This window comes from Lagenorhynchus albirostris, chromosome 8, assembly GCF_949774975.1.
Source record: "Lagenorhynchus albirostris chromosome 8, mLagAlb1.1, whole genome shotgun sequence".
In the NCBI taxonomy this organism is placed as follows: Eukaryota; Metazoa; Chordata; class Mammalia; order Artiodactyla; family Delphinidae; genus Lagenorhynchus; species Lagenorhynchus albirostris.
This window is the reverse complement of record NC_083102.1, coordinates 57582901-57605481: the sequence shown is the minus strand read 5'-3', so window position 1 is coordinate 57605481 and position 22581 is coordinate 57582901. Positions and strand designations below refer to the sequence as shown.

The 22581-nt window shown below is 36.2% G+C and overlaps 1 protein-coding gene across 1 annotated transcript in view; it reads right to left on the bottom strand.

Moving 5' to 3' along the window:
- CASD1 (CAS1 domain containing 1) overlaps positions 1-22581 on the bottom strand; it is a 77539-nt gene that overhangs the window by 13292 nt on the left and 41666 nt on the right. The window contains exons 11-17 of the mRNA XM_060157049.1: positions 14848-14967; positions 13724-13880; positions 12272-12351; positions 9965-10066; positions 7181-7321; positions 6591-6668; positions 3916-4008 (exon numbers count right to left, since the gene is read on the bottom strand). Of these exons, the coding sequence (XP_060013032.1) occupies positions 3916-4008; positions 6591-6668; positions 7181-7321; positions 9965-10066; positions 12272-12351; positions 13724-13880; positions 14848-14967 (771 nt within the window). The remainder of the gene's footprint in view (positions 1-3915; positions 4009-6590; positions 6669-7180; positions 7322-9964; positions 10067-12271; positions 12352-13723; positions 13881-14847; positions 14968-22581) is intronic.

Sequence of the window (22581 nt, the reverse complement as noted above, 5' to 3'; positions counted from 1 at the left end):
CCTTAGCAGCTGTGGGCTTTGTGGGTGTGTGGGCGTGAGGGCTTGGCCAGGCCAGGGTGTGAACTGCCTCCATAGCTCCCACAGTGGATTCATATGTGCGAGTACTGTGGTCCTGGGACCTAACTTCAGTCAATCTGCACTGGTGGCCTTGTGAAAACAACACCTGTGGGACACCAGGGCTGATTGCTTGTATTCCCAGCATTGAGGAGGGGCCAAGGGCAGCACCAACAACAGTTTACTCTGTGAGCCCGTACAGTAGGTGAAAGGTAACACAACAGAGCACATTCACTGGTGAACAGCTCCAGCAGCCGTGGAGGAAAACTCAGTGGCTCCTGTCCCAGTGGGAGTGCTCCAATCCTGACTATCTTGCACTGTAGCTCAGAAATGCAGGTCAGAAAAGGATCTGGGGGCTTCTACTCCCAACAACTAGGGAGTAGACCTTGTCCCAAACAGGGCTGTAGCAACCACAGAGCAAAGAGGAGGCCCACTGAATATCCAGTGCAGGCTCTGGTCACCACAACATCAGTCACACCTCCTGTCAAAGGGATAATGGCCAGCATACACTGAGGAAAGAGACAGCAGGCATCCATACTGAAAAGAGCCCTTGTACCAAAAAATATTAAACCCATGCAGGCTACAAAGGGATGTTCCCACATAAAAACAGCCCTCCAAGACCACAGCATATAATTGTTTCTCCTAAATTCATAGAGCAAGAGAAATATATGTAAAATGAAGAAGCAGAGGAACCACTCCCAATTAAAAGATCAAGAGAATTCCCCTGAAAGAACAAGCAATACAATAGACCTCTTCATTTAAACACACTCTGAGTTCAAAAAGGAGATAATGAAAATACTGAAGGAATTAAGAAAGGCTACCAACAGAAATGCAGAGTACTGTAAAAAGGAATTCGAAACTAAAAGGAGGAGACAAGGCAAATTAGAAAATTCATTTGCAGAGACAAAAGCTGAGCTAAAGGCAATGAAGAGCAGAATGAATAATGCAGAAGACAGAATAAGTGATCTGGAAGACAGAATAATGGAAATCACCCAATTAGAACAGCAGACAGAAAGCCAAATGAAAAAAAATGAAAGCAATATAAGAGACCTACGGGATAATATAAAGCATGCCAATCCACACATAATAGGGATCCCAGAAGGAGAAGAAAGAGAAAAGGGGATTGAAAATGTATTTGTATTGAATGTATTCTGAAAATTTTCAGAAATCATGGCTGAAAATTTCCCAAACGTAAAAAAGGAAGCAGATATCCAGGTACAGGAACACAAACAGTCCCGAACAAGATAAACCCAAACAGACCTACACCAAGACATGTAATTAAAACAGCAAAAGTTAAAGAGAGGATTCTAAAGGCAGTAAGAGAAAAACAAAGAGTTAATTACAAGGGAACACCCAAAAGGCTATCAGCTGATTTCTCTGCAGAAATGTTGCAGGCCAGAAGGGAGTGGCAAGGTATATTGAAAGTCCTGAAAGGGAAAAATCTGCAACCTAGGATATTCTACCCAGCAAGATCATCATTTAGAATAAAAGGAGAGATAAAGAATTTCTCAGACAAGCAAAAATGAAAAGAATACAGCAATACTATACCTATCCTAAAGGAAATATTGAAAGGTCTTCTCTAAATGGAAAAGAAGTAAGAATCTATAGGAAAGAAATAATCACAATTGGAAAGTAAATCTCTTAAATAAGCCTGTACACAGATTTAAAAAAAAATTAAAAAATTTCTGAGAAAGCGATGATAACCACAATGAGCAGCAAAAGGATGAACATGAAGATGTAAGAGAGAACATCAAAATCATAAAATGTGGTGGAGGACAGTATGAAAATGTAGACTTTTTTTTTTATAATGTGTTTGAGCCTATATGGCTACCTGTCTAAAGCAAGTAGATACAGGAAGGGGTTAACATACTTGAGAAACAGCACAATAGCAAATCAAAAACATACAACAGATTCAGAAAAAACAAAAAGAAGAGAACATAAGTATACAAAAGAAAACCATCAAACCACAAAAAGAAAAAGAACGGGACAAAGAAGAAATGTAAAACCAACAAGAAAACAAAGTTTAAAATGGCAATAAATATGTATCTATCAATAATTACCTTAAATGTTAATGGACTAAATGCTCTAATCAAGACACAGAGTGGCAGGTTGGATAAAAAAAGAAGAGCCTACAATATGCTGTCTACAAGAGACCCACTCTTGGGCAAAGGACACTCATAGATTGAAAGTGAGGGGATGGAAAAAGATATTTCATGCAAACAGAAATGAGAAGAGAGCAGGGGTTGCAATACTCATATGAGACAAAAAAGGCTTTAAAACAAAGGACATAAAGATAAAGAAAGACAGCATATAATGATAAAAGGATCAAGGAGAGGATATTACACTTGTCATATATGCACCCAATATAGGAACACTCAAATACATAAAACAAATACTAACAGACATAAAGGGAGAAATCGAAGGGAATACAATAATAGTAGGAGACTTTAACACCCCACGCATATCAATGGACAGATCTTCGAGACAAAAAATCAATAAGGCAACAGAGATCCTAAGTGATACAATAGAACACTTAGACTTAATTGATATTTTCAGGACATTACATCCCCAAAAAGCAGACTACACATTCTTTTCAAGGACCCATATGATCCTGCAATCCCACTCCTCAGCCTATATCTGCAGAAAACCAGAGAAGATACACCCACCCCAAAGTTCATTGCAGCACTGTTTGCAATAGCCAAGACATGGAAGCAACCTAAATGTCCGTCAACAGGTGAATGGATAAGAAGATGCAGTGTGTGTGTGTGTGTGTGTGTGTGTGTATGTGTATAGTGGAATATTAGTCATAAAAAAGGATGAAATAATGCCATATGCAGCAACATGGATGGACCTAGAGATTATTATACTAAGTGAAGTAAGCCAGACAGAGAAAGACAAGCATCATATATCACTTATATGTGGAATCTTAAAAAAAAAAAAAAAGAACTTATTTTCAAAACAGAAAGAGATTCACAGATATAGAAAACAAACTTATGGTTACCAAAGGGGAAAGGGGGTGGAGTGATAAATTAGGAGGTTAGGATTAGGATTAACACACTACTATATATAAAATAGATAACCAACAAGGACCTACTAAATAGCAAAAGGAGCTATACTAAATATTTTTTAATAACCTATAAGAGAAGAAAATCTGAAAAAGAATGTATGTGTGTGTGTGTGTGTATAACAATCACAGAGAAATTTTCCCAATTTTAAAGACAACTTAATAAATATTGTAACTCTAAAATGTACCTTTTATGATTATAGTATGAATTCTTCTGTTTTAAAATGTTCTATTTCAAATAATAAAACTCAGAATACTCAGAATGTATTTCATAACCTACTTTAAACGGATTCTGTAGATAATTTCGTATTAGGTATTGCACACAAAATAATGAGTTTAAAAATTTTCCCCAAACTTCCAATCGTAAGAGTGAATTTTTTTATAAGCATCAATAAACTAAATTCCAGTACTATAATATTTAATTATGAATGAACAAATCAAAATCCTCTCAACTTGATTTCATTTTTGTCTATTTACAAATTTCATTTATATCTATTTCATTTTTTTCTCTTCTGATCTCAGCATCTTGTTGTACTTGAAAGCTTAAGACAATGTAAAGAATATTTGAAAGTCATCTGTGTCTAGCCATTTAAATAAGGCTTTAAATAATGTAATGTCTAGCCATTACATTCTATAATACTGCTGTTGAAGTTCTAAATTTCTTTCCTATAATTTCATAAATAACATAGCTTTGATTAAAAAAAATGTCAGACTTACACACCTATATACTCATTCACATACACACCTGCATATAACACTTGGTTGTGTAAGACAGACCAAAATATTAATGTACCAACCTCTAGTGAAATTTTTCCAAACCAAGCAAAAAATGAACTGTAAACTGAACGGGCATATCCAGGGATATTCCTTATTAGGATGAAGGCTAAAATCTAAAGAAAAAACAGAGGCAAATATTAATAATCCACTTATTAAAATAATTTTGCTTTCTTTCAAGTAATAACTTTATTATTTGTTATTGAACTTGATACATCGACACAATGGTTTTCTTCAACAGATAAATGTTTTTTTTCAAGTTATTTTTTTTTGCGGTATGTGGGCCTCTCACTGTTGTGGCCCCTCCCATTGAGGAGCACAGGCTCCGGACACGCAGGCTCAGCGGCCATGGCTCACGGGCCCAGCCGCTCCATGGCATGTGGGATCCCCCCGGACTGGGGCACGAACCCGTGTCCCCTGCATCGGCAGGACAGGGAAGCCCCTCAAGTTATTTTTGATCCAGAGTCTACTCTAACTGGATTTCTCAGCATGTGGTCTGTATACTGCAAACAAGTGCAGGTTTTACATAGTACATGGCTGAACAGTTTTATTTTATGTATATCAGAAAAAACATAAACTCATCTTGAAGCCCTTTGTGTAGAAAATGATGTATTTATGTAGCAAAACTTAATAAAATTCCATAATACAATTTTGTATTAATGTACTAATCCATAAAGTATTTGCTTTTTTAGGAGCCGCCCACCCCCATCTTTTTGCTCTCTTCCAAAGTCTCCTTCTACTGGCAGCAATGTAAACGTGGGAAAAAAATAACTAAGGAAAGATGAGCATGTGGGGTGACTAGGAGAAGAGGTGGTAAGGCTCAGGAGTGCTCAGGAGTGCTTGTGTTAGTGTTATTCTATGTGCAGTCACTCTCTTCCTTAGCTCCCCTTATATTGTTCGGTATTAGTGCACTGTTAGTGGAACAACCCCCTTCCTTTCATGTCATTACAAAAATGACATCAGATATGATATACAAAGTGTTATATCTGGTTGTCTGCAGAAGTCATGAAAATGTTATATGAATATAGTACAATGTTTAAAATGTCATTATCAATTGTGTTTGGAGAGTCTGTCATATGCTTGGTTCTACTGACTATATAGAGGTTTAAGAGGGATAAAATAGCTTCTTCATTGAAGAGAACTTAAAACCTAAAACAAGATCCTCCAGAAATCCTCCCTGTTCCTCTTTGTTGAACTACTCATTTTTTAGGCCTCGGCTTAGACATACTTTCTCCAAGAACCCTGCCCTGGTATCAAGATGGGTTATGAAGAAATCCCATGTGTTTCCAAAGTATCCTGTACTTGACCATCACTACACTAATCACAATACCTTATGATTACCTGCAACCAGAGGTATCTCTGTAAAAGGTAAATCTGATTTGGGTTGCCCCTAGCCTCTGCCCACCTCCTAGGCACTGCGACATACTTCTCTCGACCCTGGGTCTCTGAGCCCTAGCCCCAATGGCCTTCATTAAGTTCCTGGAATGTGAATATGCTCTTTTCTACCACAGGGCCTAAGTTCTCACTGCCTGCCTTCATTCCTCCATTCTCAGCCTAATTTTATGAGGGAAATCATCTCTGAACCCTAACTACCTTCACTCCAACTCTAACTAGATCATATCCTGTATTATATTCCCTTGTAGCATCATGTACTTCTATTTATAATTACATGGTGATTATATGATTACTATCTCTAACAGAAGAATATAGGCTCTGTGAGGGCAGGGACCATGTCTGATTTGGTCACCACTATATCCCCCAGCATAATATCTAGCACATAGTAAGTATCAAATATTTGTTAAATGAATTTTAAAAATTGTTAAATGGGGCTTCCCTGGTGGCGCAGTGGTTGAGAGTCCGCCTGCCGATGCAGGGGACATGAATTCGTGCCCCGGTCCGGGAAGATCCCACATGCCGTGGAGCGGCTGGGCCCGTGAGCCATGGCCACTGAGCCTGCGCGTCCGGAGCCTGTGCTCTGCAACGGGAGAGGCTACAACAGTGAGAGGCCCGTGTACCACAAAAAAAAAAAAAAAAAAATTGTTGAATGAATGAATGAATGTTTACTGATCCATATGTCTATTAGACTGTAAGTTCTGTGAGGGCAGGAGCTACATGTACTTTTTACATGTAGCATGGTTCTTTTTTTTTTTTTTTTTTGCAGTACGCGGGTCTCTCACTGTTGTGGCCTCTCCCGTTGCGGAGCACAGGCTCCAGATGCGCAGGCTCAGTGGCCATGGCTCACGGGCCCAGCCGCTACACGGCATGTGGGATTTTCCCAGACCGGGGCACGAACCTGTGTCCCTTGCATCGGCAGGCGGACTCTCAACCACTGCGCCACCAGGGAAGCCCAGTTAGCATGGTCCTTAACACATAGTCTCATAGTTTTTAATGATCTTCTAAGTAAAAAAGTAAATGAAGAAATTTGAATAAATAAATGATGAAAAAGCAAACAGGAGAAAAGAATTAACACTTTCTGAGTGCTTATTAAGCAACAGACACTGATCATTTCCATACATTTAATAACCACCCTTTAAAAGAGATTTTTAATATCTCTGTTACAGTAGAGGAAGGTAGGCCTTAGGAAGATTAAGTAATATACCTACATTTAATAGAGTTTAATCTCAAATCTCGCTGCCTCTAAAGACTCTGTTCTTATCAAAAATTAAGAAGAAAACTTTCTCTAAATAAAGATAATTACCTGTACCACAGAAACAGATGGGTGGAGTTCATTGCACTCTGCTTTGTTTTTACAACTGCTAGCCCAGATGGAATAGGTCTAAAATAAAAAATATATGCATCAGTTCACAAAAATATATATGCCTTAAAGAGGAAGCACTCAACTTTAAAAATAGTTTTATTTATAACATTATACTTCATTATGCTATTAAAAAAGCTTCAGTAAAAACTGTCCACAGGTTTGCTCATCACTCTTTTTGGTGTGCTCAAATATCAGAAAGTAGAAAGAGGGGAACATAAGTCTGTGATTTTCTGGAAGTAGTGATCATAAGGCAGTGATGGCTCTTCCTGTCAAACACCTTATGTTATATTTTTTCCCAAACTTATTACAACTTTTAAAATTCTATTTCACTGAGATCTCAGTTATTCTTCATATTTAACATATATATATTCTCTTTAGAATTTATGTTCAATTAAAAAATAAGGAGAAAAAGAATTTCAAAAGTAAAGATTTTATTTACTAAAAACAAATGATTAAACTCCTATCTCTTAGAAGTTAATTTTCTGTACTGTGGATTTGGGAAATTTAGAAAATTACATTTTGAAACTTACCAAGAAAGAAACTACTGAAATAAATAATAGAAAATTTGAAACTTTGTTTGAAAAAAGAGGTTCACCCTTTCCTTCAGAAAGTACTTGGCGCTTCTGTAAAGCCAGATAAATGAAAGCAAACAACATCCCATGAAAGACTACCTAAAAAATAAGGAGAGAAAACCTGTTTTAAACAGCTACTTTTCAATAAATAGCAAATGTAATTGGTAAAGGAGAACAGTATGTATAAAAGTATGTAGGTAAAAAGCTTAAAGGTCCAAAGTTTCTATGAAGAACTTAAACTTCAAGAAATGAAGTCAATGATTGTTGGAAACAATTTGCAATAGACAAGCAAACATCTCTTGCAATGACACAGATAAGCTGGTTTACTCCAAGCAGTCTCAGCAGCAAGTGAAGAAATAAAGACAATTTATATATCTGGAGAAAACCATAATTCGAAAAGATACATGCACCCCAACGTTCATGCAGCATTATTTACAATAGCCAGGACATGGAAGCAACCATCAACGGGTGAATGGATGATGAAGATGTGGTACATATATACTGTGGAATATTACCCAGCCATAAAAAAAGAACAAAATAATGCCACTTGCAGCAACATAGATGGACCTAGAGATTGTCATACTGAGTGAACTAAGTCAGACAGAGAAAGACAAATATCATATGATATCACTTATACATGGAATCTAAAAAAATGGTACAAATGAACTTATTTACAAAACAGAAATAGAGTCACAGATATAGAAAACAAATTTATGGTTACCATGGGGGAAGCGGGGGAGGGAAAAATTGGGAGATTGGGATTGACATATATACACTACCATATATAAAATAGATATCTGGGACTTCCCTGGTGGTGCAGTGGTTAAGAAGCCACCTGCCAATGCAGGGGACACGGGTTCGAGCCCTAGTCCGGGAAGATCCCACATGCCATGGAGCAACTAAGCCTGTGCGCCACAACTACTGAGCTTGTGCTCTAGAGCCTGTGAGCCACAACCACTGAAGCCCACGTGCCTAGAGCCCATGCTCCGCAGCAAGAGAAGCCACTGCAATGAGAAGCCTGCGTACCGCAACGAAGAGTAGCCCCCACTCGCCGCAACTAGAGAAAGCCCACGTGCAGCAATGAAGACCCAACGCAGCCAAAAATAAAATAAATTAAATAAATTTTTAAAAATAATAAAATAAAATAGATAAATAATAAGAACCTACTGTATAGCACAGGGAACTCTACCCAATACTCTGTAATGACCTATATGGGGAAAAAAATCTAAAAAAGAGTGGATATATGTATATCTGATTCACTTTGCTGTACAGCAGAAACTAACACAACACTGTAAACCAACTATACTTCAATAAAAATGAAAAAATGATAAAAACTATTCTGAAGACACATGATAAAATTCAAATGTACTCAACCAAGATAAAATATATTCTATATTGGTACTTTCAAGCAAATAAACAGTAACATTACCAAGAGCATACTTTGAAAAAGCAGTATATGCACATAAGAATGAAAAAAAATGGTGGATCAGAAAGCACAATAGCTTTCTTTTCTTTTTTTAAAAAATTATTTATTTTTGGCCACGCTGGGTCTTCATTGCAATGTGCAGGCTTTCTCTAATTGCAGCAAGCGGGGGCTACTCTTCATTGCAGTGCACGGGCTTCTCATTGTGGTGGCTTCTCTTGTTGTGGAGCATGGGTTCTAGGCACACAGGCTTCAGTAGTTGTGGCACACAGGCCTGTGTGGCATGTGGGATCCCGTGGCATGTGGGATCTTCCCAGACCAGGGATGGAACCCATGTCCCCTGCACTGGCAGGCGGATTCTTAACCACTGCGCCACCAGGGAAGTTCCAGCTTTCTTTTTTAAATAAACACTTAGCATGAGCTATCGTAGTAGACTGCCCTAATGAGAAAGTTGAGAATTAAAAATTATTTTATGGCAAGGCTTTAACATAGCTTTTTATTCACATATGGTTTTGAAATGCAATGTACGATTAGAAAAATAAAAATAATTTTAAAAGTAAATATTTTATTTATTAAGAATAACTGGAAAGTGCATAGGTATTAGAAACCAGGAATAGCACAGAAAAGGCACTAAGAAAATATTTGTTGAATGAAAAAAGGGAAGAGTAAAAAATGGAAGTTAAAGGGAAAGAGTGAAGAGGGGTAATTAATATTTATTCAGTGTCTATTATTTTCCAAATGCTGTGCTAGATGTTTCATATTTTCTTGGCCAATTAAGTCCTAACCAGCCTTCAAGATAAAATTCATGGAATAATCCATGACATTGCTCTCTTTTCTTTGCACACTTCTATTACAAAATCCATACTGCAGAGTTTAGCACTAATTATAAGCAGTAATCCAGAGTTTTTGGGGTTTTTTTAGTAATCCAGAGTTTTAAACTAGATTATAAGGTTTGGAAGCCTGGTGGTATGTCTTCTTTCTCTAAAATATATCCCTCATAACACCAACATCTAGAGCATATATTGGAGCTTAATAAGTATTGTGTTGAATGGCTGAAGCATATATATGAGATCATCTCTAAGTCAAAATTATGACTCAAATAAAGGTCACTTTATAGATAACATTTTTATAGTATTTTCCTACTGATATATGTACACATGCATACCCTTTCTCCACTATAAAAACAGGGGAGGGCTGGACTGCTTTGATTTACCAAATCAACATGTTTCCTTATTCCAAAACTAAATAGATTAAAATTTTCCAAATAATTTTTAAAAGTATAATTTGAAATAGCAAAAGATCACAAGGTAAATACATACGTAACGATCTAACCTCCATCTGAACCACCATTCATATACATTGCCTTTCAGTTCGAAACACTTGGACAATGGCCAAAGAGAAAAGATCTTCTCAAATGCACCCTGAGAAGAGGAATCCAGAAAATAAATTAAGATGGTACAAGTTAATACTTGCCTTGCAATTCTATTACAAACTGTCATTTTCTAAAGTTAAAATTATATAAGGGTCATTCACAATTTTAAAATTCTACTTAAATATTTCATTTGAAAATGCCATTTCATTTGAAAATAAATATATTCTACTAAAGGCTATGAAAGATGATTTAAAACATTTTTGTTAACTTACTTTCACTGCATATGAAAGGCTACTGAGACTGAAAAATAAGACAAACAAACAAACAAACCAAGCTGGTAATTGGAAAATTATTCCATTTAAGGTTTTTAATCTAGTATACAAAAGAGTTAATATTTACTGATCAAAACACAAAAATACAAAATACTTCAGCCAACACAGTATCAATAACCTAAAGGATGATGGTTAAAGTTATAGTTTTTCTTTATCTAAATGTCCTTAATAATCTATAATTAACCATTTGAGTTAAAAGAATCCTCTGAATTAGTCACCTTACTCAATCAACCATACCCAAATTCCATTACTAGCCTTTGAAACGAAGTTTACAATTTTACTCTGGTCGAGTTAGTGAATGTACCCCCTTATTAATCTGACAGCCTGGAAAATCTGGGAATGAAGGGGCAGAAGTCTTGGGTACATTCCTGCACATTAATGAAGTCTTTCAAAAAAAAGAGAACAAAAACCTCAATCTCCAGACTAAAGAATGAAGACAAACTCTATTAAGGAAACTCCATTATTAGACATAATGCCACAGCATAAAAAAATGTTTAACATCACAACTTTTAAAAAGGCTAATAAAAATCAAAGCAAAATATGAAAATAGTATATTTTAGGTAATACCAAATCTTTAGGTCAGAAGAACTTTATTAACAAAATACAATATTCTCCATTTAACCGCAGAATTTAAAATGCTAATAGCTTATAAAAATAGGTTCTATTAAAGCTTTTGCCTCAGAAAATTAACGATGATTATTACCAAGACTTGCAATGTAAGGTATATACCTATTATATCATATTTCTATATTTTATCTATATATATTAGAGATACATGGCCCTGTAGATCATATATCACATAATGATGTATTTATAATTTAAAAATGTATTTCTCATTAAAAATTATTTTTTGATTAATAATCAAGTATTTAATGAGCACCCATTTTGTGAAAGACACTGGGCTATGTACTTTTTTTTCTTGTCCAGTGGTCAATACTGATCCTAAGCTGGAGAAATCTTCTTAATTCTTTCTATCGAACTGTTGGTCCGTGTTCCTTTCTCTCCCTCAGATGAACCAGGGGGTGTTGGGAATTTTAATGAATAATTATCAAGTAATGTGGCAGTTACCTGGCTATTTCTTTATACATTTGCCTATTGCTTATTATTTTATATATTTCCTGCAAAAAACCTTGTAAATCAGGCAGAAATAAATATGCTTTATTTCTAAGTATAAAAATAAGTAGGAAAGCCTATAACACAAACAAAAAAAACAGCTTTATAGGACTACACACACACACACACACACACACAGTGTTGGAGATGGGAGTAAACTACAGAGTATCTCACAACTATAGGCATTCAAATTACAATATTTTGTTATAAATATCATGCTGACCAAACAATATGTCTGTCTGAAGGACTGACCAGCAGGTAGCAATTTGCCATCCTGCTAAAATAGCTGAGAAAAACCTCAACCATCATAATAGGGGGACAAAAGTTTAGAGATAAGAAAATGACCAAAAGTTTTATTAAGTTAAATGTACTACATATATACAAACCCTTCACTCTGAAGCTGGTTTTATTAACAGCCAAAATTTTACTCTATGCAGTTATGGAAAAATCAAGTTAAATTTTGGTGCCATGAATAATGCACAAACCAAGTTGCAAATTCTCTCAAGAGAATTTTGATCTTCACTTAGTGTCTTATAAGAGGCATTCAATAAAAATTTGATTGATCAAAGTCAACTAAAATGGATTTTGAACAATTGCCAGAGGAAGAGCTTTAAATTGCTCTTACAACAATAACAGTGGTAACAAAAGTAGATAGGTCTCAAAAGAACCACACTGAGTAGTCAGCTACAGAGTGACACTTTTATTACAGTCATTAAAAAATGAGGCTTAAAAAAAGCTCTGACTCGTCTCTCATACTTTAATAGATTTGAAATTTACAATAAAATATAAACCGAAAAGACTATACAAACCTGAGAATATGCCAAAAAACATATACATAACAGCAAGAAGGCTAGTTTCAACAGTAAGCCAAAATGCCAGAAACAATTTCCTAAGAGAGAAAATGTTTAATTTACTAAGAAATGTAAATTTACATTAGAAAACACATTAAATATCTCTATTTAACATATTAATACCCTGCATAGCTCTTAAAAATAATTTAAGGCTGCCTACAGGATACAAAAAATATATCTAAGTAGTATAAATTACAAGTAGGACACGAAGAAAAGGTGGAGGGTCCTTACTAGGAATGAGGCTACAACATTAACCTGATACCCCATATACCTGCTATTTATCCACTATTTTCAATATATTTGAAAATACCTCCTAGATTCAATTATACTATTCATTATTGAAAGTTACAACAAAATTTGGAACAATAGGTTCAATGTAACTCTAACAAACACTCACGTTTAATATAACTTAGATAATACTGCTTAAACATTAAAGTTCTAAGGAGAGAGCTTAAGAACTCCCTAGTGGACTAATTTAACCATAAGATGTATTTTAACATATGCATATTTTAAATTATGTGTTCACAGTTTATACATACTGATTATCATTTTATTAATATGCTGGGTTTGTGTTGAGGAATGAAACTACAGAGCCTGTCCAAAGACACAAATGGACTTTATTGAACCCTTTCCTGAAGAATTATTTGATATTATAATAAAGTCAACAGAAAATGTTTTTTGATATACAATAGTTGATTGAAAGAGTTAAGTTAAATACATTATTAAAGATAAAAAATTTCTTTTTCTAAAAAAGGGAGGCTTTTATTTTAATGACATGATCTTGAGGGGAAAAAGCATTAAGATAAACGACTGTGACCTCACTTTGAACATTATCAGACCTGGCTATGTGAAATCTGAAGATGACACCTTCTGGGTACTTAGGTTTCCTTAAACAAAAAACAGGTTTATAATAACTGCTTAAAGGGTTGTCTAGAATATAAACTATATTAGTGATTTTTAAGCTTGTTTGACATAGTGTTTACTCAAAATCTCAATATATATATAAGAAATCAAATAAAGCAGAACTGCCAAGATTGAAGCAGGATGTATGGCCCTGGAGCCCTGTTTGGCTTTCCTCTCTTCTGGCTCTCTCCATTCTGACTCCATACAAGATAGTTTGAAAACGGCTGCACTAGTAGATATGTAAAATGGCTTTGAAAATTTAACTTTAAAAAAGAGAAAACACATACAATATAAATGCAAACTATTGTTCTGCACTGTTATACTACTTGAACTACTTAACTGTAAAATTTTAAAAACATAATTTAAGAACAAAATTTCAAAACGTCAATGCTACACATAAATTTAACCTGTCAACATGTCTCAATAAAAATAATAGCCCCTAGCAACTGAAAAGGAACTTACATTGAAAGAATATATTTATTAACATTAGTAAGAGAGTATATTTACCGTTTGCTTTCTTTTGGATTATCTGTGGCCATAGTGCTAAAGTAACATATATGACCATGAACCATACAGTGACCAAGGGGACAAAGTAATAGAATTGATAAGGCCGATCCATTACTATACATAACACCACTACCAGGAAATTGAGACGAAATAAGACCTATTAAAAAGGAGAAGAAAATGGTTTTCATTCCAGGTATGCATGAAAAGCAGACAGATTCTGACAGAGTATAAATGTTTATTTAAGACTAAAATAACTGTACAAGTATGTTTTACTAATCCCTAAAATCACATTTGTTTTAAAATCATTGTAAAGAGTTGAATATAAAATATTTATGCATCATTATATTAACTGAATCCCAGCAAAGCACCAACCTGAGCTGTCCTTTGGCTACAACTGCCATCTTGTTAAATGCAGCAAAAGAATTATAAACCTCCTTCCTAGAGCTGCAGTTCATAAACAGAGATTAGATTACCTCAACAAAAGGGTGTCCATTTCATCTCTGTCTGATGTTGATTTACCTCATTTGGTATTAAATTGAACATTTTAATAGGTACAAAATAATATTACTCAAATTAAAAATTGTCTTTGAAAAACAAAAGTTATCTTTGGGACTTTTGTAACAGTCATTTCAGACAATGTGATGTCAAAGAACACAGAATTTGAGCAGATTAATATTAGAGCTTTATCACTTACAGTGTGACCTTAGGCAAATTATTTAACCTCTCTGAGCCTCAGTGTCTTTGTCTGTAAACATAAAGATCACAACTCAGGGTTGTAATGAAGGGTAAATAAAATAATGTTTACAAACTTCCTAGCACAAGGTAGAAACAAAAAATATTAATCCTCTTCTTAGAGAAAACATAGCATGTTTTAACAATCCCATGTAACTGTACATTTCTATAAAACTAAAGTGAATCAGCAATGTTCTCCCTTTTGCTTTTATTATACATTCATCTAAACTCTATTTTTTCATCCCTCAGTAATGGAAATAACAAAACTTTAAAGTGCTATTTCATAAATTCAAATTATCCATGGCCTTAAAATGGACATATTTATAGTTTCTCCACAGTTAGGTACAAAAGCATGTTGAAATGAAAGAAAACAGATAACCGTGCATTCCTACCTGACATACTCTATGGATTCCAAAGTCTCCTTTGATCCAAAAGTATGAGAAATGCCCATACCCTGTCTGAAATAGATACGCAGCAACCAGAACCCGAATGTGCATGTACACAGGCAAAAACTGTTGACAAAAATAAACAGGTGAAATACATGCTGATACTAACTATACCTAAATTACCATAACCAGTAAATTTAACCAAGATAATGGAGCATCATTATTACTCAGCACTGGCGCAATGAAAAGATTTATTCTCGAAAATTAAGCCTTGTAGCAGGGGTTAAAAAAAGTAGACTTTGGAATTAGAGACCTAGATTCAAATTCTGGTTCTGCCACTCATTAGCTATGTGACTTTAAACTTAAATTTGAGTTTCTAAACTGCAAAATGAGACTATCTTCTCCTTCCTCAAAGGGTCTTGTGAGGAATGAATGAGTTAATAAATGTGAGGCGCTTTGTACATTTCATCCAATTTGAATTAAATATATTATATCCATAATTATTAATCACCATATATATGCTGAATACAAGGTCACTCAGGAGTTCACATTTTCTCAAGAAGATAAAAAACAAAACAAAGGGCTTCCCTGGTGGCGCAGTGGTTAAGAATCCGCCTGCCAATGCAGGGGACGTGGGTTCAAGCCCTGGTCCGGGAAGATCCCACATGCCACAGAGCAACTAAGCCTGTGCACCACAACTACTGAGCCTACACTCTAGAGCCCACAAGCCATAACTACTGGGCCCGCGAGCCACAACTATTGAAGTCCTCATGCCTAGAGCCTGTGCTCTGCAACAAGAGAAGCCACCACAATGAAAAGCCCGCACACCACAACGAAGAGTAGCCCCCGCTCGCCACAACTAGAGAAAGCCTGCGTGCAGCAACAAAGACCCAGTGCAGCCAAAAATAAATTTTAAAAAAAATCCTAAATAATTGAAAAAAAACAACACCCCCCAAAATCCTACATTCTTGGCCCCACTAAATATACAGAATTTAGACTTGTAAATAAAATCATCACATGACTACTTAAAATATTTGATTATTCAGCAAAAATTACATTTAAAAAACATGCACGCTTAATTCAGAAATATTATTTCCCTTCTAATCTTATTTTATAAAACAATTTTATTTTACACTCCTGCATGTGTTTCATCTTCACCATGAGTTTTCAGAGCATCACATCTTCACTTCTATCTAAGCTGAAAGAAATACAACATATTTCTAATCTATATTTTATGGGAGTCACTGGAAATATTATTTACAAGTCCTAACTCTCCTAACCTTAGAACACTGTCATGTGTTCTCCCCACCACCTATTAGTCCTTTAGGTGTATAGTCACGATCTCTACAACACAGGCAGTGTACTGCTTTTTAAAATGATCTTTAACAGGCTTGTTTAGTGACATCCAACCTTTGTAATTATAAAGCCATTCTTTTAGGAATAATTACTAAATCTATGTAAACATTTTTTTGGCTTCTATTTTATAGACTTATCTGATCACCTCTGTAATTATCCAGCATTAACACTGGTTATGGCCATTTTAGTTTAACATGTCTTCCCTAAGTGATACTTTGTAGGATAAAATAATTGAGCAGACGCCTTAAACTGACTTTATAAGGCCTCGAACATATGCATCTTCTGTATATATCCTCGAATGCATTCTTGAACACATCTTTTTATTTTCTGAGGGATAACATTTTTTTCTGGAAGGAAAACCCCCTGAATTATAATGTCATAAATTCTTCAACATAGTCTCCACTCTAGCCAAACTGTTAGATTCTCTGTCTCCTAAACTGGTCTTTCTTGTACTTTCCTGTCACCTCTCCTTTGTTTATCTGTTCTTTATACCCTGGAATGTTCCCCTAACCACATTTTGTTTATACAAATACTATCCTTCTTTAGAGCCCTGGTCAAATTTTCCATTCTTTTACTCTCAGATGAAAGTCATTTCTCCTTTTGAGTTCCTTTAAGCACCAACAATCTATATATTAGAGTTTATATTTATTGCTTTTCATCATTAGTTCTTTTTAAATGTCTTATCTCATCATTAGATCAGAAATTTTCAATGAAGGTGTAACATATTAGAATCACTGGGATGAAAGTGGGAATACAGTATTGAAATAGCCTCAAAACTTATCTAACCTAAACCTGTATCTTTACCTCATTCTTGAATGCACTCTAAAATATTCCCTTCAAGGGCTTCCCTGGTGGCACAGTGGTTGAGAGTCTGCCTGCCGATGCAGGGGACACATGCAGCAGAGTGGCTGGGCCAGTGAGCCATGGCCGCTGGGCCTGCGCGCCCGGAGCCTGTGCTCCGCAACGGGAGCAACAGGAGAGGCCACAACAGTGAGAGGCCCGCGTACCATTAAAAAAACCAAACCAAAACAAAAATTCCCTTCAAGTATTTGAGCACCTTTTAATAGCAGAAAACACACAAATTCCCAAGGCAATCCATACCATTTTCAGATGGTCATTAATTGCTATAAAGTTCCTTTTCATGAAAAGTTGAAATCAAACTCTACGTAAAAGCTACCAAATTAAGCTGTCTAGGGCAGTGCTGTGTGATGAAAATAAAATGTGAGCCACATGGTAAATTTTTAATGTGGCTGCCAGACATTTAAACAGTTAAAAGAAATAAGTGACTGCCAGGTTCCTGGGATCCAGGGACAACTTCCCCCGGAGAACGCACAGCGAGCCTCAGGCTGGTGTAACGTCATGCTGGCCTCTGCCGCCGCAGGCTCACACCACACTCTGCGCCCCTCCCTCCCCCCGGCCTGAGTGAGCCAGAGCCCCCAAATCAGCGGCTCCTTTATCCCTGTCCTGTCTGAGCAAAAAACAGATGCCCTCCAGCGACCTACATGCAGAGGCGGGGCCAAATCCAAAGCTGAGCCCCTGGGAGCTGTGAAAACAAAGAAGAGAAAGGGAAATCTCTCCCAGCAGCCTCAGAAGCAGTGGATTAAAGCTCCACAATCAACTTGATGTCTGTGGAATACATGAATAGACAACGAATCATCCCAAATTGAGGAGGTGGACTTTGAGAGCAAGATTTATGATTTTTTCCCCTTTTCCTCTTTTTGTGAGTGTGTATATATATGCTTCTGTGTGAGATTTTGTCTGTATAGCTTTGCTTCCACCATTTGTCCTAGGGTTCTATCCGTCCTTTTTTTTTCCTTAAATTTTTTTTCTTAATAATTTTAATAACTCTATTTTATTTTACTTTATCTTCTTTCTTTCTTTCTTTCCTTCCTTCCCTCCTTTAGACAACGAATCATCCCAAATTGAGGAGGTGGACTTTGAGAGCAAGATTTCTTCCCCTTTTCCTCTTCTTGTGAGTGTGTATGTGTATGCTTCTGTGTGAGATTTTGTCTGTATAGCTTTGCTTCCACCATTTGTCCTAAGGTTCTATCCGTCTATTGTTTTCTTTTACTTTTTTTCTTAATAATTATTTCTTAATTTAATAACTTTATTTTATCTTACCTTATCTTCTTTCTTTTTTTCCTTCCTTCCCTCCTTCCTTCCTCCCACCGTCCCTCCCTCCCTCCTTTCTTTCTTTCTTTCCTTCTTTCCTTCTTTCTTTCTTTCTTCCTTCCTTCCTTCCCGCCTTTCTTTCTTTCTTTCTTCCTACTTCTACTAATTCTTTCTACTTTTTCTCCCTTTTATTCTGAGCCGTGTGCAGGAAAGGCTCTTGGTGCTGCAGCCAGGAGTCAGTGCTGTGCCTCTGAGGTGGGAGAGACAACTTCAGGACACTGGTCCACAAGAGACCTCCCAGCTCCACATAATATCAAACGGCGAAAATCTCCCAGAGATCTCTATCTCAACACCAGCATCCAGCTTCATTCAACGACCAGCAAGCTACAGTGCTGGACACCCTATGCCAAACAACTAGCAAGACAGGAACACAACCCCACCCATTAACAGAGAGGCTGCCTAAAATCATAATAAGTCTACAGACACCCCAAAACACGCCACCAGACGTGGACCTGCCCACCAGAGAGACAAGATCCAGCCTCATCCACCGGAACACAGGCACTAGTCCCCTCCACCAGGAAGTCTACACAACCCAATGAACCAACCATAGCCACTGGGAAAGGACACCAAAAACAACGGGAACTACGAACCTGCAGCCTGCAAAAAGGAGACCCCAAACACAGTAAGAAAGCAAAATGAGAAGACAGAAAAACACACAGCAGATTAAAGAGCAAGATAAAAATGCACCAGACCTAACAAATGAAGAGGAAATAGGCAGTCTACCTGAAAAAGAATTCAGAATAATGATAGTAAAGATGATCCAAAATCCTGGAAATAGAATAGACAAAATGCAAGAAACATTTAACAAGGAAGTAGAGGAACTAAAGATGAAACAAACAATGATGAACAACACAAAAAATGAAATGAAAAATACTCTAGATGGGATCAATAGCAGAATAACTGAGGCAGAAGAATGGATAAGTGACCTGGAAGATAAAATAGTGGAAATAACTACTGCACAGCAGAATAAAGAAAAAAGAATGAAAAGAACTGAGGACAGTCTCAGAGACCTCTGGGACAACATTAAACGCACCAACATTCGAATTATAGGGGTTCCAGAATTAGAAGAGAAAAAGAAAGGGACTGAGAAGATATTTGAAGAGATTATAGTTGAAAACTTCCCTAATATGGGAAAGGAAATAGTTAATCAAGTCCAGGAAGCACAGAGAGTCCCATACAGGATAAAACCAAGGAGAAATATGCCAAGACACATATTAATCAAACTGTCAAAAATTAAATACAAAGAAAGCATATTAAAAGCAGCAAGGGAAAAACAACAAATAACACACAAGGGAATCCCCATAAGGTTAACAGCTGATCTCTCAGCAGAAACTCTGTAAGCCAGAAGTGAGTGGCAGGACATACTGAAAGTGATGAAGGAGAAAAACCTGCAACCAAGATTACTCTACCCAGCAAGGATCTCATTCAGATTTGATGGAGAAATTAAGACCTTTACAGACAAGCAAAAGCTGAGAGAGTTCAGCACCACCAAACCAGCTTTACAACAAATACTAAAGGAACTTCTCTAGGCAAGAAACACAAGAGAAGGAAAAGACGTACAATAACGAACCCAAAACAATTTAGAAAATGGGAATAGGAACATACATATCAATAATTACCTTAAATGTAAATGGACTAAATGCTCCCACCAAAAGACAGAGATTGGCTGAATGGATACAAAAACAAAACCGATATATATGCTGTCTACAAGAGACCCACTTCAGACCTAGAGACACATACAGACTGAAAGTAAAGGGATGGAAAAAGATATTCCATGTAAAAGAAAACCAAAAGAAAGCTGGAGTAGCAATTCTCACATCAGACAAAATAGACTTTAAAATAAAGACTATTAGACAAAGAAGGACACTACATAATGATCAAGGGATCGACCGAGAAGAAGATATAACAATTGTAAATATTTATGCACCCAACATAGGAGCACCTCAATACATAAGGCAAATACTAACAGCCTTAAAAGGGGAAATCGACAGTAACACATTCATAGTAGGGGACTTTAACACCCCACTATCACCAATGGAAAGATCATCCAAAATGAAAATAAATAAGGAAACACAAGCTTTAAATGATACATTAAACAAGATGGACTTAATGGATATGTATAGGACACTCCATCCAAAAACAACAGAATACACATTTTTCTCAAGTGCTCATGGAACATTCTCCAGGATAGATCATATCTTGGGTCACAAATCAAGCCTTGGTAAATTTAAGAAAACTGAAATGCTATCAAGTTTCTTTTCCGACCACAACGCCATAAGACCAGATATCAATTACAGGAAAAGATCTGTAAAAAATACAAACACATGGAGGCTAAACAATACACTACTTAATAACGAAGTGATCACTGAAGAAATCAAAGAGGAAATAAAAAACTACCTAGAAACAGATGACAATGGAGACACGACGACCCAAAACCTATGGGATGCAGCAAAAGCAGTTCTAAGAGGGAAGTTTATAGCAATACAAGCCCACCTTAAGAAACAGGAAACGTCTCGAATAAACAACCTAACCTTGCACCTAAAGCAATTAGAGAAAGGAGAACAAAAGCCCCCAAAGTTAGCAGAAGGAAAAAAATCATGAAAATCAGATCAGAAATAAATGAAAAAGAAATGAAGGAAAGAATAGCAAAGATCAATAAAACTAAAAGCTGGTTCTTTAAGATAAACAAAATTGATAAACCATTAGCCAGACTCATCAAGAAAAAAAGGGAGAAGACACCAATCAATAGAATTAGAAATGAAAAAGGAGAAGTAACAACTGACACTGCAGAAATACCAAAGATCATGAGAGATTACTACAAGCAACTCTATGCCAATAAAATGGACAACCTGGAAGAAATGGACAAATTCTTAGAAAGGCACAACCTGCCAAGACTGAATCAGGAAGAAATAGAAAATATGAACAGATCAATCACAAGCACTGAAATTGAAACTGTGATTAAAAATCTTCCAACAAACAAAAGCCCAGTACCAGATGGCTTCACAGGCCAATTCTATCAAACATTTAGAGAAGAGCTAATACCTATCCTTCTCAAACTCTTCCAAAATATAGCAGAGGGAGGAACACTCCCAAACTCATTCTGTGAGGCCACCATCACCTTGATACCAAAACCAGACAAGGATGTCACAAAGAAAGAAAACTACAGGCCAATATCACTGATGAACATAGATGCAAAAATCCTCAACAAAATACTAGCAAACAGAATCCAACAGCACATTAAAAGTATCATACACCATGTTCAAGTGGGGTTTATTCCAGGAATGCAAGGATCCTTCAATATATGGAAATCAATCAATGTGATAAACCATATTAACAAATTGAAGGAGAAAAACCATATGATCATCTCAATAGATGCAGAGAAAGCTTTCAACAAAATTCAACACCCATTTATGATAAAAATCCTGCAGAAAGTAGGCATAGAGGGAACTTACCTCAACATGATAAAGGCCATATATGACAAACCCACACCCAATATCATCCTCAATGGTGAAAAACTGGAAGCATTTCCACTAAGATCAGGAACAAGACAAGGCTGCCCACTCTCACCACTTTTATTCAACATAGTTCTGGAAGTTTTAGCCACAGCAATCAGAGAAGAAAAGGAAATAAAAGGAATCCAAATCAGAAAAGAAGTAAAGTTGTCACTGTTTGCAGACAACATGATACTATACACAGAGAATCCTAAAGATGCTACCAGAAAACTACTAGAGCTAATCAATGAATTTGGTAAAGTAGCAGGATACAAAATTAATGCACAGAAATCTCTGGCATTCCTATACACTAATGATGAAAAATCTGAAAGTGAAATCAGGAAAACACTCCCATTTACCATTGCAACAAAAAGAATAAAATATCTAAGAATAAACCTACCTAAGGAGACAAAAGACCTGTATGCAGAAAATTATAAGACAGTGATGAAAGAAATTAAAGATGATACAAATAGATGGAGAGATATACCATGTTCTTGGATGGGAAGAATCAACATTGTGAAAATGACTCTACTACCCAAAGCAATCTACAGATTCAATGCAATCCCTATCAAACTACCACTGGCATTTTTCACAGAACTAGAACAAAAAATTTCACAATTTGTATGGAAACACAAAAGACCCCGAATAGCCAAAGCAATCTTGAGAACGAAAAACGGAGCTGCAGGAATCAGGCTCCCTGACTTCAGACTATACTACAAAG